General features: G+C 46.2%; 1 protein-coding gene and 1 long non-coding RNA gene across 2 annotated transcripts in view; both read left to right on the forward strand.

Moving 5' to 3' along the window:
• LOC146198400 (acetylcholinesterase-like) overlaps nt 1-23,294 on the forward strand; it is a 78,185-nt gene that overhangs the window by 47,427 nt on the left and 7,464 nt on the right. The window contains exon 4 of the mRNA XM_084593887.1: nt 11,931-12,106. Coding sequence (XP_084450013.1) covers nt 11,931-12,106 — 176 coding nt within the window. The remainder of the gene's footprint in view (nt 1-11,930; nt 12,107-23,294) is intronic.
• On the forward strand, nt 21,071-22,959 carry LOC146198401 (uncharacterized). The gene is made up of 3 exons (XR_014704718.1): nt 21,071-21,363; nt 21,588-21,641; nt 22,842-22,959. It is a non-coding gene; the product is annotated as an uncharacterized LOC146198401 (long non-coding RNA).

Below are 23,294 nucleotides of genomic sequence, written 5' to 3' on the forward strand. Positions count from 1 at the left end.
AAACACTGATTTATTGCCATCCCAATCATTGACTTCAGGAACAAAGTGTCAATACAAAATTCTGTAGATCATCTTGAAAAATAGCTGAATGAAATGCTTGCACGAGGCTACGGTTCGTGTAAGATAGTTTTTTCGCTGGTCTTATACCATAACTCGTTCGATTAGAAAAGCTCTCAAGTCAGAGCTGCGCTTCGGTGTCCCGAGACGCATCTCAAACTGGAAAATTCACCTTTCTCTGAAGCGCTCTCCCTGATGAGGCTTTTCGTGTGCACTGAGTGAGAGATATATGCCGGCAGCTGGTCACGCGATAGCTTCCTCCGAAGGCCAGTAAATACAGCGAGCTACAAAACCGTACCCTAATGAGAACATCGCCGCTAGCTATTCTTCAATATGATGTGCAACTTTTGTGAGGACAATGTTTTCTTCGGGCCACTGATTAAAAAGTTAGCCAGTCAATCAATAAAGTCTTTATTATTCAACTATCTTTAATGAAAAAATGAGCCGTCGTGAGGCAGCGATCGATTATCGGGCGACGGCTGCAGAAATACTTTTTTTTTTGTTGTTACATAACTGATTTAGCAATGCTGTAACCAACTTTTTTTATATGCGGATCGCACGGTGTATATGCACCTTTGCTATATCCGGTATTCTCCTTTGTTACGTCCCAAATAAACTCTGTAGGTCGAATTTAGAAGCAATGTGTACAGCGTAAAACGAAAAATCGTTTGACATCATCAGGAACGTCCTGTGACAAACGGTTCGGCGGTAATCGCCGTTTGAAGATCCCGGGGGCGCACTGTTTGGGAGAGCAAGGCCACCGATGCAAATCCTCCTCCTCCGCCCTCTCCACTCTCCGGCAGACTATGCTCCGATGTAACTAGCGATTGTGTGCTCCGTGACCCGCTGAATCGCTCGATACCACCCAACTCTCTGTGCCAAACGGGTGTCCCACAAGGTTTATACAAATGGTTGTACGACCCAGCCTCGATGCCCGCTTTATTGGACTATATATAACGAAACGAAAGTATAAGTCTGTATTGCCGCGCTAGAGCACCGCCGCTAAGCGCCCTTTGTTGTTTCGCAACTGTCGTGTAGTCACGTGGTAAGGTTCTTGTTTGGTCATGTGGTATGGCGCCGCCTTTGTCACATGATATGGTATATATACCTTCAGTCACGTGTTTAGTTTCGTTGTTTCTATGCGATTGCCGCGCTAGGTTGGAATTTTGAAACTATGCTCACATGACCTTGAGAAATGTAGCTAGTAGAGCTAACGCTCTAAAATAACCGAGAACAAAGCCAGGCGACAGCAAACAGATCTTGGTTGGTTTCACTGAGGCAAGAAAAATCTTTGTTTTGAAATTCTTAGTTGCATTTACCTGGCACACCTGGTGTGAGAACGAGCCCTTCTGCGTTTTCGCGTATATTATGCTTCTTTTTCTATCTTTATTCGATTGGAAAATAATAATGCGCCGCTCAGGGCACGAGTGCAGATACGATGAAGTATTAGCTTTCATCTGCAGCTCTCGCCATCTTCCTTCCAAAAAAAGAAAGGTGTGAAAAGCCTTCAATAGATGTCTGTTCTCCCTGGCATCCTGTAGGGGTATACATCTGGCCCACTTAATTAACTCAAGGCTGATATTGGAGTTGTTTGGCATAGGGCAGTCAGTGTTCAGCTTCCGCAAGGAGCCGTCTGCGCATGCTCGCAAACCAGCGGTGCCGAGTGAGTGCGCGCGGGTGGCGCCGGGGGGCTGGGTTCTGGTCTATCGGCATTTTAGGCTATCGCTGTAGCGAACGCAGTCCACGATGTGCTGAAACACTAAAGTGTACTTGCGCCAGGGCGCATTCACGCGTCGCACGTTCTGTACACAATGTTCACGTGTAGAATGCTTGAGTCCGGTCCTCGTCAAGTGTAGGCCGGTCACATCACTCCTTTAGGACATGCAGTGGAACCTCTTCAAACCGCAGGGCGCTTCTCGGCTCTCTTGCACACACAGACAGGACGATCCTCCGTAGCATGCGAGGCCGACCAAAATCCGCCGCGCAAGCTTTCGCCAGAAACGAGAGCGACCTCAATGTCAATGAAAATGACTAACAATCATCGACTTGCGCATGCTTATGGGAGGTGCATTGTTATCGAGTTTCATGTTATTTTTTGTAGCGTGGAGCTACACTGGCCGCACTCTCACTGGCTTTGCGTGGCTCTCCGGTGACCGTGCTGCGCATTCGCGGGAAGCGAGTGACGTCACTGCGCGCAGCTCGCGCCATTGGTTAACAGGAAAAGAAAAGCGCAGTATCTGTCACACTTGCTCTGTGGACACCTGTACCGCTCTCTGATGGAAGGGAGGGAGGAAGGCGAGAGAGAAAGTGGAAAGAAAGAGGAGCTGTAGTGGAAGGCTGCTGAGTAATGTCGACCACCTGTGGATCTTTAACGTGCACTGATATCGCGGAGGTGGAGAAGGGTAGCTGCTCCTGGCCCTACGGGGGTGGGACTAGTAGCCCACCGCCGTTTGTGTTGGAGTACTGTGTTGGAGCCATAGAGACGGCTGCCTGCTACTTTACTTTGCGGCAATTGAGAAGAAGCAACGAGGAGAACAAGTAGAAGAACCATAGAAATGCACTAATAATCAAACCCTTTACTACTACATAACGTCCTGTCTTTAATTTAGCCATAATTACACGCCTCGGGGGTAACCAGCGGTGCAGTCATATAGAGCTTAACCACGATAAACAACTGGAATAGCCAGAGGTGTAACAGCGAAGAAACAAGGTAAACGACGAAGCTGAACCAAGATAAACCAGTAGCTTGCGCTACGTATATCCTGGCATAGATGACTGAGCTAGGCCACTGCCATTTTTTTTTCTGGAATCTGGTAAAATGTGTGTGTGTGTGTGTGTGTGTGTGTGTGTGTGTGTGTGTGTGTGTGTGTGTGTGTGTGTGTGTGTGTGTGTGTGTGTGTGTGTGTGTGTGTGTGTGTGTGTGTGTGTGTGTGTGTGTGTGTGTGTGTGTGTGTGTGTGTGTGTGTGTGTGTGTGTGTGTGTGTGTGTGTGTGTGTGTGTGTGTGTGTGTGTGTGTGTGTGTGTGTGTGTGTGTGTGTGTGTGTGTGTGTGTGTGTGTGTGTGTGTGTGTGTGTGTGTGTGTGTGTGTGTGTGTGTGTGTGTGTGTGTGTGTGTGTGTGTGTGTGTGTGTGTGTGCGCGTGCGTGCGTGCGTGCGTGCGTGCGTGCGTGCGTGCGTGCGTGCGCGCACGCGCGGGAGGTGCGCTAAAATTGACTTTTTCTTTATTTAGTTCGAATTCAAGTACAGATCAGGTAACTAAGAAGAAACAAATCAATTTTTTTTTCGGGTTTATTATTGAGTGACATTTTCGAGGCAACTGGCTATTAGCGCTTATTCCTGTGCAGGGCAGCAAATGCTATTGTTTGCTCTTCATGCTGTTTTACAACCTGGCTTGTCCAATCGCGTCAAGTAACTACCAGTATCAGCAAGTTCTTTTCAATTCTCATTTATTACAGTTGCTTCGATTACCTGTCCCGTAGTCTGCTCTTCCGCGCCTGTGCGAGTTGTTTCTGCTAGTGTACGTGCACTGCAATAACGTTATCAAAGCGGCCGTTTAAACCCACTAAAGCCTCAAAGCTGGACTTCTTTCCTGAGTAGCACATATATACATGGATATTGGGCTGAATCCTACGCTCGGTGCTTAAGAAGAAAATGTGATCTGTAATTTGACTCAATATATTTGCACATAACAGTAGGACACGGCAGGCTGCGGGGAGCTCCTCAGTGGATGATTTGTTCAGTGTATCTGGGATATATCGAACTCGAAGGGGGCCATAAAATAGTTCGATATATAAAATAGGCCTATAAAATTGACCTCTTAAGGTCTAATTCTGTAATTGGTATGCTATGAAGGTAACAATCACTCATTTCAAATACAACACAATTGATTTGTTCTTCAGCACCGAAGCACATTACGCGAGAGCCACCGCAAGCTTGCGGGCGGCAAGGCTGGCTTCACCGCGCGACATGCGCTTTGAACCCAGACTTCCTCGCATCGCAGCAGTGTCACGCTGAAAACAATTATGCCAGACTGAATGCCATTTTCATTTGGATTCGTTATTCATTTCATCCCGTGGTTTTACAACGTTAAAGCTATCAACAAGCTGCCAAATTTGCGCAGCCGACCCGGCTCTGCGCGATAATGACCGTGAGGCACCATTAGAAGAAGAAACCATTACAGGGGCATGGCGCCCAGTGCGATATAACGAATGTTCCGCAGAACGGAAGTTCGATATAGGCAAACCTTCTATACGTGTGATTTTGAAGGGGATATTCTGATAATTCGATATAAGCAATAGTTCTATATATCCGAGTTCTAATTCTAATATCCGGGATCGACTGTAGTTAGAGCGCTCGACTGTTGAACGTAAAAATTTCAGGGGTTCACCTATGTCCGCTTGAGTGCTATAATGCAAAACGACTGCGAATTCCGCCATGGCGCCTGGTGGATTCGCCCGACACTGCGTTAGCGGACCTTGGCCGCACTCGACCATCTAGCTTATTTTTAAGGCCTATTTACCTAGGTTAAAAGAAGTGGCGCATATGAAACTTGATGAAGACGACAATGTTCACTGCACAGCGCGAGAGAGTGTTGCAGTTACCACTGGATGAAGACGATGATGTTTACGGCAGTGCGAGAGTGTCTTGCAGTGACTGCTAAATGAAGATGACGATGTTTACGGCACAGTGCGAGAGTGTCTTGCAGTTACCACTGGATGAAGACGACGATGTTTACGGCACAGTGCGAGAGTGTCTTGCAGTTACCACTGGATGAATACGCCTATGTTTACGGCACAGTGCGAGAATGTCTTGCAGTTACCACTGGATGAATACGACGATGTTTACGGCACAGTGCGAGTGTATTGCAGTTTTACATGAGGCGCGGCTAGCTGTGACGATAGTACATGCGCAGTGCATAAGATATTACATGATCTTGTTCCTGGGCCAGAAAAGCTGATCTGCTAATTCAATCGCAGGTTCGAAACCCAATCGCAGCAATATTGTTTTTTTTTTCTTCTTCTTTATTGACAGTTCTTGAGGACACGTTCTGTGCACAATTCCTGCCTACGCCACCTATGAGCAAAGAAATGCTTTCGCATTAAAAACGCTGGTTCGTTTCCGGCCGTGCCGGCCAATTTATGATCGAGACGAAAAGTAAAGTGTCGGCGTATACTTTGCAATGTCACTGCAGGTTAAACCCTGTTACAGACCAAAATGTTTTGTAAATCATTCTAGGTTTCAATCTCTTAACTGTGCTTCATTATTCACCTTAAAAATGTCAGTGCATGGATGTCCGCATTTCAGCTCCATCGAAATACAATAGGTTTTCATGGCATATAAATACAATTAGCGTTGTAATCCAAGTTACAAGCAACTACTGCTGGTATGTTTTAAGATCGAGTCGCTAGAAACGTTCCATTGATAGACTATTTGTACCCGCCCACGCACGCTTTATACGTGTTGTGTGCTGCCACTTTTCTGCCGCCCCCTTCTGCACTCCATTGCTCTTCTCTCCCCCCACAGTGTGGTTCAGGTGTCAACCCGAAGTGAGGCAGTTGACACTTTTTCTTTCGCAATCTCTTCCGACGTCAGCTAGAAACAAGGGATAGAGGGACTGAGACGAGTCAGACAGAAATTTATTTTCCTTAAATGTGGCGGTAAAATGTCGACAACGATTGTTCCTCTCCACGACACTTTCATACCTCCATCATGTGTCCACACTGAACATGCGGACCGCTATGCGCCCTATCATTATCATCATTATCACTAGCCTGACTATACCCACTGCAGGGCGAAGGCCTCTCCCATATTTCTCCAATTAACCCGCTTCTGTGCTAGCTGCATCCACTTGACCCCTGCGAACTTCTTTACCTCATCCGCCTACCTAACTTTCTGCCGCCTCCTACTACGCTTTCCTTCCCTTGGAATCCAGTTTGTAATTACCCTAAGCGACCATCGGTTATCCTCTCTTCACACTACATGTCCTGCCCATGCCCAATTTTTCTTCTGGATTTCCACTAGAATGTCAGTAACTTGAGTTATTATTCTGACCCACTCTGCACGCTTCCTATCTCTTAATGTTACCCCTACCATTTTTCGTTCCATAGCCCTCTGCGTTGTCCTTAAATTAAGTAGAACCGTCGTGGTTAGCCTCCACATTTCAGCCCCAGAGTACAGGTAAGATGCAACTGTTGTATAATTTCCTCTTGAGCGATACCGGTAAGCTGCTACTCATAATCTGCGAGTTCTTGCCAAATGCGCTCCATCCCAATCTTATCCTTCTTGTTATTTCCTTTTCATGGTCCGGATCTGCGGTTACTACCTGTCCTAAGTAGACATATTCGCCTACTACTTCCAGTGCTTCGCTACCTAACGTAAACTGCTGTTCCTTCCCGAGGCTGTTGAACATTATTGAACATTACCTTAGTTTCCTGCTAAGCAGATCTATTAAAATGAAAACTCCCGCGTATATGCTCCCAAGCATATTTTTTTTAAAAAAGCTCTGATCATCAATACAACTCATGAACGCTTCTCTTGGCAGCACTGGCTGTCGTCCACTACCCCTCATTCAGTACTTTGGCGGCAGCGACTGTGTGTAGAGCACTCCGGTTTGTCCACTGGCAGATACCGCCGATCACAAGCTGTGTGTCCACCTGCACATGGGGTACGGTGGCAGGACGCACTGAGCCCTGCGGCAGAGGGCGCGCGGTCCACGCCGCCCTCTTTCGGGGCCATCGGAAATCAATGGACGTGCCCGAGTGACATAGCTGGACGCACGCGCGCGCGTATTTTTGGAGTGGCGAAACACTGGGGCCTCCTTTACTCTCCTGTAGCCATGGGCGTTGTACTTTTCACTCTCCCTTTCCCGCCTGCTTCTATTTTTCATAAGCTCTCTGTTCCTAAGTCCAATGTGCGCTTTGTTCGGTATCAAGCGCGTGCTCTGTTTTCTACTTCCGCATGCAAGAGTCGCTGTAATCAAACTTGAGGACGCTGCACGGGGCCAGGATTAGACACGCGATAAGTATGCTCATTCGCTGCGTGTAACGCTTTGGCGATTATAAACTCCAGTACCGACCTAGAGAGTGCAGTAGATGTGAATTGGGGCACTCGCGTTTGCTTTAGCACTCGCTACGGATCACGTCAGTGCCCACATCAGCCCAAAATAAGACTCGTAGCTTTTATGTACTGCGAGGAGTGTGATGACCAGTTTCGCTTTCTTGTCACGCTTGATCCTTCGCTGAGGCACACAAAAGGAACGTTTGTTCTTTTAGGGCTGGTTAACGCTGATTACAACAGAACGAAATAATATAGCAAATATGAAAAGCCACATAGTTCCGCGCAAAACGTGCAATACCTACGGTAGAAGAGGAGTGGAAACATCAACTTTTTGAAGCAATAATCTTTAAAGCGAAAGCTCTACCATCCCCATTGATCGAAAGAGCCATGGGGCTGCTTCCACTCTCACTCTACCCACCTGTTCGTCGGCAGCAGTACGAAGAGGGCGGACGCATGCGGAAAGGAAAGAGATGCGGCCCTTTCAAGCATGCGTGCGGTGGATGTATAGTGGTGAGAGTAGAAGGTCATCGCCCGACGCTCGCGCCAAGGACGCCCTCTACGTGCATGCTTGTGCGTTCCTACTCGCATTTACGCCTCAGTACACATGTGTAGAGTGGATCATCCACATCGGCTTGGTCTGCGGGCGGGCGTCTTTCCCGCGTTCTCTGCAGGCAGTGGGCTCTTCTTCTGCGCATCCCCTAGAGCCGCCACGCTAGGTAGGCATGTGTGATGTCTTGAGGAAGGGAGAGTAAGTCTCTATTCAGTCGGCAACGCGCCAAGAAACAGCTAAGTCCGGGCTCCTCCTCCATAGGTTCCTGTAAACAGAACCAACACGAACAGCTAGAAACTCATCATCGGGTGATAGAACGCCTTAGGCAGTCTCGCTGTTAGAGAGCGGGCAGTGTGTTCTTCTGCTTTACGCATTCCCTGGAAATCTCGTTCTCTCATCCTGATTTGTGCGATCTATGACATAAGCAGAATACCGTTTTATTTTTGCAGAGGCTTTTCTACGACACTGTAATTCGGCCACAAACAACTGCTGACATATGCTGAGACCAACAAAAGCACCATTAGTAGCTGCACCACCTGAGACATATAGATGTACTTCGATGAATACGTAAAAGGTAAAAAGACTGGATTCTAGAAAACACAAAATAAAAAGAAGAGCCGGTGTAGGTATTGTCAAACCGTTAGCCATTGTTTCGACAAGACGAGTTTGGAAAGACCGTAGACAAAGAAGACAAGTGCTATTGTCGAAACATTGGCTAGCCCACTGGGGCTCCTCACGCCGAATCTGGTTCATTTCATTTTGTGTTGTACGCTGGGTTTAAAACGCTGCACAGTGCGGAAATTCTGTACCTATGCACGCGAACATTAAATTTTTTCTGCGAACTAAAAGGAAGCCGCATAGCATGTCTACCTGTCTCGTCGTTTAGTTTTTGTGGCCCACTTTCCTGCGATTGCTCTGGGCGGCCAAATCGGTTATCGCTTTATTTTTCACTCTCGTGTCTTACCCTTTGAACACGTGTCTATTGTCGTCCCCCTCTTCCCGTGGCGCTCGTTGCGTGAGGGTGCACTGCTCACGCTAATCCGCGCTCAGCGCGCTTACCCAGACCAGTGTCCTTTATTGCTTTTTCATTGAAGGACTCTGCCCAGACAATATTCGTCTCACCCTCTTTCTCTCCCTATCTCTGTATATCGATCTATCTATATATCTCTCTCTTTCTCACTGCCCTTTTTCCTTTTTTCCACTATTTTATTTTCCTTCGAACTCCCTCGCGTTCAACGTCCCCCTCCTTCCTCGCAAGGGATAGCTTGTTCCTGCATGTCCCGAAAAAGCAATGCACGACTTTCAATCAATCATCTGCACGGCGCGCGAGACGAGTGAAGCTTTTGCGACTCAGAGGGCGAACGAGACGGTGCGTGGGCGAGGTGTTGCCTAACATGTGCGTACGTCACCCGTGGGCGACGGGCTTCTCCAGCGTTGCGTTGAGTCGGGCACCTTGCTGGCGCACTTACATTGCGTGCTGAGAGAGTCCACATACCGCCCACGCCATTGAAGTGGGGTACGTCGTGGCCGCACTATGCACCGCAATGTAAAGGGAGGGGAACAAAGCTGGGCTGATCTAACTGGGTTTTGATCTAATAGAAACATAACAGCCCTCAGACCCAAGCCAAGTATATGCGAACAGATAAACACGAGGCGGACGTAACCCTGTTTCTTCTTTGTCGATCCGAGCTTGTCCTAATGATTGTCGTCGTGGCTATTGTGGTTCCATTGGATTGTCATCTGCTTCCTCGGTATAAGCGTGCCTTCCACGCATTATTATTATTATTTTTTGAAGAAGTCTTCTTCTATGTAGCGGTGAGAGTCTCGTTCAGTGAGCGTAGAAAGGTAGGAGCGGCGTGGAAGCGCTGCTTCCTTGTTTCGTTTCAAATGCTTTTACAGCATACGTTGCAATAGCGAGGCATGGCTAACGGTTTCCGGTTGCAAATGTCTTCTCGCACAAATTGTCTTCTCGCACGCAGAAAAAACAAAAATCTGCCCGCAGTGTAATTTTCGGCGCAAACAAAAGAGAGGCATATGTTTAAATTGCCTGTAAAGGGAAGCTTCTCTCACGGGCGGGTATGCCTCCTCCGCCACCTCAAATGGCTGCTTGAAGTTTCCTTCAGCGCGCATGGCGACTGAAGGAAACTGATGTTTATTAAAGAATGACTCCGTGTGCACGCATCCGAGCTATAATAAGATGTGGCAGCTTCCCATATTTTCCAAGGAGAAAACTTTACAATGATGCATGCGGTGTGCTGTTACCGGTTCCCCTATATCGTTCCATATACGGCGCAGTTCCAGGAGGTGACGTTTTAAGAAGGTCAAGAAAATGTTAAATCGTTCTTCAGCGAAAACCTTCTTCTTCCAGATTCACACTAACACGTTGTCGGTTATGCCAAGGCTGGAAGAAATGGGGATTTTTGTACCATGGACGGTAAATTGTTTGATTGGTCGTAAGCCTGAAACAATAGAGCACATTGTTCTGGAATGTTTGGATGCAGTATTTTTATAGGATGTACTGCAAAGAATTCTAAAAAAGAGACCTCCCTTTAATTTCTTTCGGTACCATTTTTTGCCGGTCTGCATGCACAGTGTAAGGAAGACGAGGATGGCAGTTCGTAATGAAGGTGTGAATGTCAGGCCTGCTAGCCAGTATTTCATCGAGCCTATTATGTACAGCCTTTGTCAAAAATATACGGTCCAAGAGTTTCGCTTCTAAGCACTCTAACTAAGCCCCTGGAAGCAATACTGGAATACATAGGTAAGCATAGAGAAGAATGGGGACTAGATTTGTCGTCTACTAGATCTCAAACAGAGCAGATGCGTACTGAGCCTTGTTACGGAGCTTAGAAGCAAAACCCTTGGGCTGTATATTTTTGACAAAGACTGTACATTAGTGATGCGTTGAAATCACAAAGTGTGCCCCGAGACTTGTTATTCAACGTTTGACCAGCTGGTTTCCCTCAAACCACACCAACCAAGCTGTATAACAGAGGAGTTTTCGTGCAACATTGCTTTCATCTTTTATTACGAGTGCGTCTGTTAAGTTATAAAACGGAAATGTGTCTTGTTTACCGTGTTCTTGTTCTGTACTGTTGTCGCCAGTAATAAAGAATAAATAAATACCATGCTGAAAAGAAGAAAAAAAAGAAAGAGCGGCAGTGGCCGAGCTGCCTAAGGCGCCGACGTGAAGAGGTGCTTTATTTTTGCCGATGGTCGTGCGGAACGCGCACGACGGCGATTCTTTTTTTCTTTAGAACACATCAATAGGCATTCCTACGACCGCTATAAAAGGAATTGGCGCTAGCGTCTTAAAAGGAGGACAATGGCTTCTATAGATGTTTCCTATCCTAGCGCACCCCACTGTGTGCGGAGAAGGAAAGAGTAACAGCTGTGATTTGTAGATTTAAAAAAATAAATAATATATTTTTTTTTGTACACAAACTTGCCATAAGGCATGTTATATAAACTCATGTAAATGGTTTTCCGTGAGGAACCGGAGCAGGCTCCCGCTCTTAGCGTTGTCGGTGAGCCATTTAGAAAAGTCCTCTTCCCTTGTGCTCCATGCGAGAGAAAGTGCTCCAGTCCCTAGTTAAGACACACTGCGCAGTGGTATGTGTGACGCTGATATATATATATATATATATATATATATATATATATATATATATATATATATATATATATATATATATATATATATATATATATATCCTGTTATACACATCCCGGCCTCGGCGGCAGCTTTTCGATGGAGGCGAAAAGCAAGGCGCCCGTGTGCTGTGCGATGTCAGTGCACGTTAAAGAACCCCAGGTGGTCGAAATTTCCGGAGTCCTCCACTACGGCGTCTCTTATAGCCTGAGTTGCTTCGGGACGTTAAACCCCACAAACCAACCAATCCTGTTATACAGTTTCGGACGGTGGACCGCCCTTCTTCAAGGTAGAATTGAGAATGGAATCCATTCTCAATTCTACCTTGAAGAAGGGCGGTATATATATATATATATATATATATATATATATATATATATATATATATATATATATATATATATATATATATATATATATATATATATATAATGTCCTTCCTGACTTTTTCTTGTCATGAAAATAATACGTGGGACTTTTCATGCGGGGAGTGCTTAGCAACCGTAGACACGGTGTCTCATCGCTGAATACTGAGAGGCAACGCTCACCGGCTTCGCTGGCGGGACGATATGACTGGTGGTGCTTGAAACCCTCCCTCTTCCCCTCGCGTGCGCAGGAACCCCAGCCTGTCGGAGGAAGGCCACTGGGAGCGCATCTACTGGCCCGTGCACACGGCGCACGGCAAGGAGTACCTGACGCTGGCCGTCAACTCCAGCCTGGTGGGATACGGGCACCGGGCAAAGTATTGTGCCTTCTGGCAACAGTTTCTACCTCGCCTCGTCAACCTCTCCGGTGAGCACTGCTCGCTATTCGTCGCTCGTTACGGACCTTATGAGATCCTCCCTCGCCGTATCTTTCTGCTTGTTTTCCCCATTTTTTATCTACTGCCGAGTACGCGTCACTGTGTTCAAACCCCGTGCGCTTTGTGCCAGCGGCAGGGCTTGCCACACTGTTCGAGAATTTAGCGGAACGCCCGGAATACATTGTGGGTTTTAACGTTACGATATAATGAGTCGGTTCGAGGCTACAAACCTTCCCGCCACGTGAAACTTTTATATTTCTTGGTCTCTGACTTCGCTTCACTTGTGCGCCCACAAGAATTTCCAAGCTTCTTTTTGCTTTATTCAAGAATTGCTCCGCATTGCCCGAAGGCATTATAGCAGGGGGTTACAATTTTGTAAGAAAAAAAAAAAAAAACACCTTCGTTTACCCAGCACACTAGCAATTCCTAAAGCCGGTTCCGCTGTTGCACAGTTTTAACAAAACAAAAAAATTATTCGGAAACAAGTTCGTCCTCGCGGGGTATACTCTCGAATTTTTACAGAAATGGTGTTGCCGTTTAGACACCTAAAAAAGATTTTTTTAAGTAACTTTCATAATTAATCCCGGCTTTCGCGATCATTTTAACCTAACATTGTTCTACGAGGAGCAAGTTTTTCCCGCTGTAAGGAATATTCCTGTTCGTTATCCCATGACGTTGGGGAGAACTTTTGAAACAACAACAACATGAATTTTAATTCTCCAAACTGCACTCACTATGGACACTGTTCGGAGAGCGTTTCCATGAACTATGGACCGCACTGCTCCGTAAACGCTGAGTGTCTCTTGCAGGGCACACGCGCACGAGCGTCTCTCTCGCGCGCCACCCACCGACCACACCACACAACACACGCACACACAGCCGTACACAGCGGTGAAGAATGGGCGATTCCAGTTCGTGTACGTCCATCCCCCGTTGTCAGCGGGATGGCCCAAATGTCGTGCCGTGAAGACCGCGAAGACGGCACCCAGAATATCCAACAATTCCCTTGCGGTACAACTGTTTCTTAGCCTCGTACCTGCCCAAGACGAACTTGGCTGGTCTATTGTGAATTCTCTCTAGTTTATCAATTAATAACTACTGCGCAGGGTCCCATAGAATACAAGCATGTTCCATAGCAGGTCGAACACAGCACATAAAAGCAGTTTCCTCGAGGCTCGACTGCGAGCATCTTAAATTTCGCTAAATGAAATTCAATTCTGTACCAGCTTTGGTATCTATACGTTACCTACTCGCATGTGCACTCCGTGCACAGTCGTTTGACGATATAACAACCGTGGGTTTATATATGTATACAGTCTCGATCAAAAGCACAGCACCCAAAAGGTCTTCGTCTCAGCCTCAAAATGAAGCCGTCACGCCATCATTAAAGGCCAAATGGCATTTAAAATGTTCGGAAATGATTTCTTATCACATCAAGGAACTGTCTTGTAGTATTTCACGACCGCTTAGTCTTTTATGACGCCTCGACCACTTAATTCTGTGGCTGAGATGAAAACCCTTTTTCTTTCATCTCAGTTGCACTTTTGAACTAGACTGTATATCTGTGCATTTTGCGTCCAGAGATGTACAATCTGCTATCCGAAGTCCATTATTCATCGTAGCTATATAAGGGCGCAAAATACACACAGGTAAACCTACAGCACACAAGAGATGAGCGCGCCTTTACATAGTTGCAATGCTGATCCAACAAAAGAATCTCTAAATGCACTAATCACTTTTTGTTGTTGTTGTTGTTGTTGTTGTTGCTTTTGCAGCACGAGCTGCATCTCCTAAGGTTTAAGGTGGCTCTCCTGGGGAAACCAGTGATACAGTGAAGCCCCCATAGCATAGATGAGCGACCCAGCAAGTATCAGAGTACAGAATCCGCTCTTTTCTGCTGCGCCTTTCAGTAGGAGCTGTTTTTCGTTCTCTTGCCTTCTGACTTTTATATATGTTCGAAACAAAGTTCCCGGTTGGCGCGATCACTTGAAAGCTCGTTTCTGAACATCCGCGGTCAATTTTCGCGGGCACAGCTTTCCTCTCTCTTTGCTGCATTTTTCGACCTGGGGTGCATCCTCGCGGTTAGGGCGAAAGATCCGCTTCGCGGCCCCCGCACCGGAAGGAAGCCAGTGCTCTTCCGGCTGGCCGCTACTCAGCTCCTCACAACCCTATGTCAGGCCAGAGGATCCCCGCCTCTGGTCGTGACACCCTCGAATGACAGCAATACGCCCCCCCCCCCCCCCCCCCCTCTCTCTCTCTCTCTCTCTCTCTCTCTCTCTCTCTGTGGAAGCACAACTCCGGAAGGCCGGGATTTTAGAGCGGCTTTAGCCTACCAGAGCGAGCCAGATGCCCTCACAGGCCAATGATCCGGCGCACCATATGCCCTTTCCTTTTCGCTTTTTTTTTTTTCTCGTTTGTACGTAGTCGAGCGATTAGGTCCTCGCTTCCGCAGGCCGACTTGGTTCGTACTGTTTTTTCTTTCCTCCAACTTGTCTTCAGCTGACCACAGAGTCTTCTGTGCTTTCTTTACAGTTCAGTTCAGTTCAGTTCAGTCGTTCAGTCGTGTCCGACTCTTCGTGACCCTATGAACCATGTCACGCCACGCTTTCCGGTCTCCCACTATCTTCCTAACATCACATAACTTCATCTGCAGTGCCTCGAGGATGCCATCTAACCATCGCGTTCGCTGCCTACCCCTTCTCCGGCGACCCTCAACCTTTCCAAACATCAAATCTTTCTCCAGCGACTCCTCTCTTCTCATCAGATGACCAAAGTAGCTGAGCTTTAACTTTAGAATTTGACCCCCCAATGAGCAGTCAGGGTTTATGGTCGACAATATCGACTGATTTGATCTTCTGGCAGTCCAAGGAACTCTCAAGAGTCTTCGCCAACACCACAATTCAAACGCGGCAATTCTTCGGCGGTCAGATATTAATTAAAATGCTCACTGTACTGCTTACAAACCAAGTTTCCGCAGACCTAATTTTGAGTCCGCACTCAATGGCTCCCCTGAATGACATTAGATGCCAACCATATCTATACAAGCGTACGCTACACTTGGGAGTAAATGTAAACAGGTTTTTAAAAAGGTGATAAGTTAGCCAAGTTATAACAACAGACGTCTGTTGAGAGCCACGTACTCAAATCTGTACTATCTATTATTTAGCCAAAATTGAATAATTAAAAACGACTAATTAGCCAGATTTTTAACCATGGGTTTGAGGAATAGTGTTCATGCAGATGTTGCAGACTGTCTTAAAAACAGCTGACAGAATTGTTGGCACCTAGCTACCGCTATTGTAGGGGACATTTTTTTTCTCTCTCTCTTTGTAATGATAGCTCGCACACTAAAAGAATCTTCCCTGACAGCGGTGGTACTTCAGCGTCTCAAGAAGAACTAAATTCAACAGATAGGAAGGAGTAGTCAAACAGCTTAGGAAACCTGTGCTCGGGGATGTTCGGGAGCTTTTAAGAAAGTTACACGGAGACGAAAATAACGCAGCCTTGATGTCATGGGCTGGGTAGCAGTTGGACCGCTCTTTGGAACCAGTATTTATTGAGAGAATGAGAGCAACAAAGTAAACATTTCATTTTCTAGTTCCCATTTTACATGTTAAGTAAGCACTAAACAAAATACAAAGAAACGGCCCCATTGAGGGAAATGTATAACACTAGTATCTGCATTTGAACTCATCTTTGATGCGGGAGGGACGCAACGCTGGGCTGTCTGGCAACATGTGGTCAACATCAGATATGAAATATATCCGCAGAATCATTGATGACTCAGTTCGGTGCTCAAATATAATTGCATCCGCCGCACAAACGAACTTTAGGCTTCTTTTTTGACATATTAGGGCGGCAGCAAACATTTGTTTGTTTATTTGTGTCAAATGTTCTTTTACGAACACAGGCTTCTCTGTGCGAGTAAGACCAATTGATTCTGTTTATTAACGGGTCTTTCGTACTTGCTTCAGGATAGAATTTCTCTTTCAACGATGGGTGAAACAAACTATCACATTTTATCGCAGCGCTCTTCGATACACATTCACTTCTCAGTACATGTCAGCGCTGCTCTCATCAACGTTCTCGCCTATAGTTTGGCACAAATTTATTTTATAGAAAGTGTCTCATCACATCCACTGGGTGATCGCTTGATGTCGAGATGTTCAACCTTTGTTGTGGTTCTAACTTTATTACTCGAGCTGAGAGGGCCTAAGTTTATCGGTCAAGTTCCCGGCTTCTTTCACAACGTTTCTTGAAATCAAGTTTCAGTTGTTTCACATCTTTTTTTTTTTCTATCTCTGCTACCTGCAGTCACTGATGTCCGCAAAGAACTTTGCACTACCCTTTAAGGCGCTCGGCTGTCTTCTGAAGTCGTCTATCTGTTTGGCCAGGTGTTTATCGCCCTTAGCCATTTGGTAGGAACCCCAGCTCACGGCACTAACGACAACAAACAAAACACATTTGCTGCGTTCGGCAACAGCGCACGAGAAAACACAATTCAATAGCCACTGAAAATTAAGCTCACCAGCTGACGAAATAAGCGCTTTGGATGAGAGTTTAGGGTCCTCTGTGCACTGCCGCCAAACTGGAACAAGGGGTGATGCGATAACAATTTTTAACCGCCGAAATGTAGTCCTAGCATGCGCAGAAAAGGTAACACCGACGCGGTAAATGACCTTGAGTTTTTGAAAAAAAAAAAAAAATATTACGCTTGCCACCGTTTGCTGCCGGTGATGCGCAGCTCGTCAAGAATGGGCTGCGCACAAAATCAGTGTTTGGGATGAGCTTCTGTGGCCTGCAGTGGACTACCACCGAACTATTGTAGTACAGCAGCACATATTATTAGCCCTTATCAATGCCACTCTCTAGCGCTATTGCATAACACTCCTAATGTGAACTTAATTGTCCTTCCAATTTTTCGCATATGTTAATTATCTTGTGCACTCCACATACATTCAAAATGTGGAAGAAGTGCGAGGGAAAGAAAGATAAAACAAGGCACCACTCTTTGAGAGCTAGAATTTTTTTAAATTGCCATTTACTAGATCTCAGCCTCTCGTCGTACGTTGCCTTTTTCTTTTTTCTTTTCGAACGCAGCGCCTGTGTGTGTTCTACCTCCATCCACTCCGTCAATCTTGCCCTAATGTCATCACGCCGACCCAGCTCGAAAAGTGTACGCCCCGCGACTCGTTAGCAGTTTTCACTTTTCGATCCACCGCGGCGTACCGTCCCGAGATTGATGACAGTGTCCGATGTCTCCTAGAGCGTGATCCTTTGCGGCGGCGGCCATCCGTGTCCGTTGATGAATCCGTCCTCCTCTCTCGCTCTTCGCACCGTCAAGACCATGCCGTGCCTGTGCCGCCCGCCGGGGGAGGAAAGGCGGAGGCGGTGGACCGTGAATGGATTCCTGCGTAGGGAGAACAAAGGCGAAAAGGAAAGAAAGGTGACGCGAGAACGAGGACGAAGAATAAAGCAAATTTGATAGCAGAACTGCGCGCCCGTATGGAGCAAGCGTGGGCTTGTGGAAACTTTTCGTCGTCTTCGGGAAAACGCCTTTTGTGGATCGCTTTCTCAACACCACCGTTTCTCAACAGTCTTTATACTTTCCATGCCCGCTAGCGGAGCCTTTTCCTTCTTTCATTTCTGCCGCTTTCCTCTTCGCAGTCGTGTCCCCGAAACCACACCCTGTCGTCACTCTGATCATCGTCGGCACTGACCCCGCCGCCAAGCTCCGCTAAGGCGCGAACTGCTTTCTTTGTCTTCCTGTTCACTTCCTTTGCTTTATTTTTATTTTTTTCAGTAGCTACCCTTACCTTGTTGGAGCGCAATTTGCGGTGAGTTTCGTGCGTCGAACTCCCCTTTGGCGCCTCCCACATATTTTGTAGAGCAGGTATTGACTGAAGTGTGCGCGGTGACAATGAGCTCGCGACATTTCCACGCTACGGTACTTTGTATTTTTGTCGTTGAGGCGAAAGTAATGCATGCAAATAGATTTTTGGTAATGACACCCGCGCAGCCAAGCGTGCGCAGGAGCAAACACACCACCATTCGAACATGTTGGCCACAAGGAACGATTATTTAGTTTTTTTTTTGTTTTTTTTTTTTTTATTTATTTGTTTATTTATTTTTGTTTTTGCTGAGAAAACGGTTTTTGTAAGAAGTATGCACTGACAGCGGCGGCCATTTGTGGTGCACGAAGCATGGCAATAGGCTGCAGGCATATCTAAGCGGCTTAACATTGTACCTTTCGGCTCGAACTGCTGAAGCTGCGCTCTGCACCACAACATGGCGCCAGTGAGGTTACTTCAATACCTCCCGTAAGTAGTTCCACCGGTGTTCATCACGATCCCCTTCCCAACATGGCCACTGGCAGCATGAGCGTCCATGGCTTCTTCGTCTTTGCAGCTCAGGGCATAGTACACCCAAAGTTAAGCTGCTAATTTTGTTTTTGTTTTTTTGCCGGTTGTGAGAGAGAAAAAAAAATAGCAGAGGTTTAGCATAGTTAAACACGGTATTCAGCGAGAGCTTTGCAGCGTGGTTACGTTTGGTAGAACTCTTTATTCAGACATGGTTTCAACTTGTGGTTCGGCTAAATCGTGGCTTGGGCTTTCATTTTGGCTAAGCTCAATGTACATAGCTTTATGGGCAGAGAAGTAATGAATTATTGGGTAAAGACGAAATTAGAGGTGATGCTTTTTTTTTATTTTTTTTTTTGGGGGGGGGGGGGGTGGTGGTGAAGACTAGAGCTATGATAGGTGTAACGTTAAGAGATAAGAAGTGTGCGGAGTGGGTCAGATAAATAGCTTGAGTTAATGACATTATAGTGGAAATTAAGAAGAAGAAATGGGCATGGGCGGGACATGTAGCGCGAAGAGAGGATAACCGATGGTCGCTTAGGGTAACAAACTGGATTCCAAGGGAAGGAAAGCGTAGCAGGGGGCGGCAAAAAGTTAGGTGGGCGGATGAGGTTAAGAAGTTCGCATGGGTCAAGTGGATGCAGCTAGCACATGGACCGGATTAGTTGCAGTAATATGGCGGAGTCCTTTGCCCTACAGGGGATATAATCCGGCTGCTGTTGATGCCCAGTCGGAAAAAAAAATCTATTGAACCGAGTCAAAAATACGACAAACTGTTCTGTAGCTCTGTCGTAAACGTCAGGTTTTTGTGTAGTTCAGTAGTTTTTCAGTAGTTCAGTGTAGTTCAGTTTATTTTTCTATACACGGTCAGTCTCGAGAGAGAGGAGAGAGCGCTGCTCCTTACGGCCTTCGCAATGCGGTCTGTTTCCACTTCCCGCCGCATCTCGGTGGGGCCGCCACCTCCTCACCTCTTCGCGTCTGTTACCGCGCCGTTCACGCGCATGGAAAGCGCTCGCTCGCTCCTTGCTCCATCCGCATAAATTGCAACCAGCAGTTCACCACATTTAAATCTATATAGTTCACAAAAAGACCGCGTAATCAGTGCCTAATATTTGTAATCTCTGAGGTTGCAGATGAATTCCGCGCGTGGGTGCTGCTCTCAGTGCGACTGCATGGTGGTCGCATATGAGCCACCGAATGTGCTGGCAGTGCATTGGACAGCCGCAATTATAGCCACAGTCTTTAAGTTGCATAAGTTTTACGTTCAGAGCACATCATTCGGCTGAAAGAGTATGAGTCTCGCACTGACTAAACAGTTAAACTTTGATCAAGACATTGGACTCTCTGTAGAACTGAGGACTTCGACCCCTTTTTAAAGGAAATTTAAGAAAGGAGAAAATCATACCCCCCTTAAAAAAAAAAACTAAACGTTCCTAAAAAGCCTTATCTCACCTAAGTACAATATTTGCCAAAAAAGGTCTGGGGTTGATGGTGCTTCTGGCGTCGTCACAACTGTCACTATATTTATATAGTGTTTCGAAAGCAGTTGGCCTTCGGCGAGAGTCTTGGCGAGGAGCACATGATCGCGCTGGAGAGCTTTTAAAGGGTCGATAGCGTCTCCAAATGGGCATAACAAATTTTGTTGAATTTAAAGCCTCTGAAAAAGCACACCCGTCATGGTAGAGACCGCCTTATTTTCCATTTCTAGTACTAAAAAAGAGAAGCGTGCCAATCTCAGAGGAACTTTATTCCCTGAATTATTAGTTGCTGTTTCTTCAGGTTATTCGAAAGAGCTGCGTTTGGATGAGCTATGCAACTCGCAAATCGCTAATTTTGGTGTCGACAAAAGTTAGGCCAATTTTGACAGCAACTACCAGCATGCATATTACAGAATATAAAATTGCGATTTTCCTCTACGTCAAGAAAACCGGAATTTGGTGACAGTAGTCGTCTTAGATGTTTTTACAGGGCGATATCTAGGAGAGCGAGCTTGAAAAGTTTGAGTGTTTATTTCTCTTGTTTTCAATTTCGGCCTCGGCGGCCGCGTCTCGATGAAAGCGGTACTGTCAAGACCCTAGCTGTATACCGCGCAATGTAGTGCATATTAATTAGAAAAACGAAACAAAAAACTGGTGATCAGATTTCCAAGGCCTCCACACGACGAAGTTACTTTGGGACGGTAAACCCGTAGACACGCCACATCGCAACCTTGCATTAATAAGCTGGCTTACAGTACTTATCAGACCTGTATAGTCGTTTGTAAAGAATTAATGAATACGTCATCTTCTGAATGTAAAACAGCAGTATCTGTCATATGCTCGTCACACTTTAAAAGAAGAAGAATGCTTCATCTTTTTTATGGTTCCAACGGGCAGATTTTCTTGTGAAGACTTCCTTCCCATGTGTAATACACTGGCGGCATGCAGCTGAAGCAACTACGTTCTGTTTTGTTTTTTTGTTTCGGTGCTGCGTGCACTTAAAAACCAGCGGCACGAAACCAAGCGAAACCTACCCGTTGCCGCTGCAGCAGGCGCTGAGCGTACGGTTAGGGTGCCTCGATACCAGCGCCGCCGTACAGGGTGGTGACACCCTTTGGCATGCCCCGCGCCGCCGCATTCTCCGCGCTCGCCATCTTGGGGCAAGTCACTTCGTGCAGTTGCTGCGGAGTGTCCGAAGCGGTTGTGCTGTGCGCTGGGCGATTGTATTGTGTTCAGTCACGAAAACTAGCATGCCAGGCTCTTGGGTTTCATTCTGTGCTGGTTCAGCAAAAAAAAAAAAAAGAAGCCAGATGATTTTGTTTTTCAGGGGATAAGAGACGGAGAAATGTATGGGAGGCGAAAGTGAAGCGTGAAGACTGGACGGCGAATGGCAACGCGAAGATCTGCGAGGTAAGCCACAATACCTGTGCTGCTTTTATGCATCCATAAAATTTCTTTTGAGCGAATAGGCGCATTTCGATTGTGTAAAAAAAGGTCTAGCGCAGACACAGACCACTAGAAAGATGACAAACACACACAAGAGCCTGCGTATGTGTGCGTGTCGTCTTTCTTGCGGTCTGTATCTGTTTATACGAAAGCGTTTTACAATATATTTTTGTATTTTTCTAATGCAGTTACCCACTTCTGTTTGGAATGACATTACCTCACGCCGCTTCACCCATCTGCTTGTAAGCACGAGCTTTGTGCGGGTTTTGGCTTCCCAATCTAGCGTTTTGCGCAACCGATTTTGGTCTGCCTTCTTCAACATTGAAGCAGGTTGAAGAATCGCATTGCCTGGCATCGGTATTAGCGCGGTGTGTTTTTAAGTCTAAATTTTGAATTTTCAGCGTACGTGAGGGCTTATAAGCTAAATATATGGACAACTGCGTCTGCTATGTTGTAGTCACTCGGAAAAATTTAGTGTAACTTTCAGTGAGTGACACTCGACTTTAGTATCATTCGCGTAGTGTCACACAATAATATCTGTTGATGAGGATCTCCTCCCTTTCTGTGTTCATAACCACACCAAGAATATGCGGAGAAGGTCGAGCCTGGTATTTGGCAAAGGAATGCACCACTGCGCCCTTTCGATCGCTCCCCTTTACACTCGATCTTGAAAGCTAGTGCCAACCGCCAGGGCTTCAGATTCACACGGATTACATTCTCTCTCTCCTTCTCAGGAAATAATACAAGGGAGAGCGATGAATGGCGTGTCACCTCGCGACAGAGTAGGAAGTGAAACGCAGTTTGTAACAATTATTTTGGTCGCAAAAAAAAAAAATCTTCCCGTGAGTGGGCCCGCTGGAATTTGGCAAGTGTGCCCGGCATATCGCTAGTACAACATTTCGCGAAACAGAGATAACAGGTCCTCTGAAGCTATTTTTTTTTTAATTATACACAGGAGCAGTTTTTCGCGAGGTTTCTGAGATTCGCAATAATATAAAAAATTGGGTTCTCATAAAAATTAGGTCGTTTTAAGTATATGATTGGTAGCTCGACAAGTCACAAAGAAACTGATCCCGTGAGCTGGAAGGTGTAGCGGCATCATCTTGTGAAAGCGGTCGTGAGAAAGCAAGGTACTTGCGCAGTACAAAAGTTAATCCCGAATGCAGCTTTTCCTTCCCTGTGTTATTAATTACGCATCGCGAGGCGATGTGCACACCCTGTTGTCCCCGCACTCGTCTGAGGTTAAGTCAAATTTAGGTGAAGCTAAATTTGACCCCCTGTCATCCGAATTGGTGCTGACGCTTGCTTGGCATCCATAGAAAAATTGTGTGATCGCACATGTAAATATCGCATTGCTTTCATAATGTTTTTATTATTTCATTCATTTGCGTGCACACTACAAAAGACTCAAAATGACTGTTTCGTCGGCTATCTCATTTCAGCGCCAGTTCGAGGGCAAACACAGTGTATGGACGGCGGCTCCTCAAGTCAACGGTTGTCCCGACATCGTTTGATTGCGTGTAAAAATTTATCAGAATAAAATATCTGCCATTTGAAGAGTCTAGCAAACTCCGTTTAATGCCTTATCGAACTAACCGTTCCGATTCCAGTGGTTGATTGCGCGGAACACCCAAAGCTGATAAACAGACTGTTAGAGCGGTTTGGGACGATGCGCTTGCACATTTACTTGAATTGGCTAAGTCAGCCAGAAAAATCGAATGATGGGTACGGCAGCAAAACTGTAGCTGGCGCCAACCTTGATTAAAAGATGTCTCCTAGGCATGCATCCAAAATTTGCTGTGTCTACGGTTTACGATGGGCCATTGCGATACAAATAATTTTCGGGATACGGCTGACTGAAACGTAGACATCGTTGTTGATCTATAGCAATAGAC

Source organism: Amblyomma maculatum, chromosome 2, assembly GCF_055883805.1.
Source record: "Amblyomma maculatum isolate TAMU_Amacu chromosome 2, ASM5588380v1, whole genome shotgun sequence".
Taxonomy (NCBI): Eukaryota; Metazoa; Arthropoda; class Arachnida; order Ixodida; family Ixodidae; genus Amblyomma; species Amblyomma maculatum.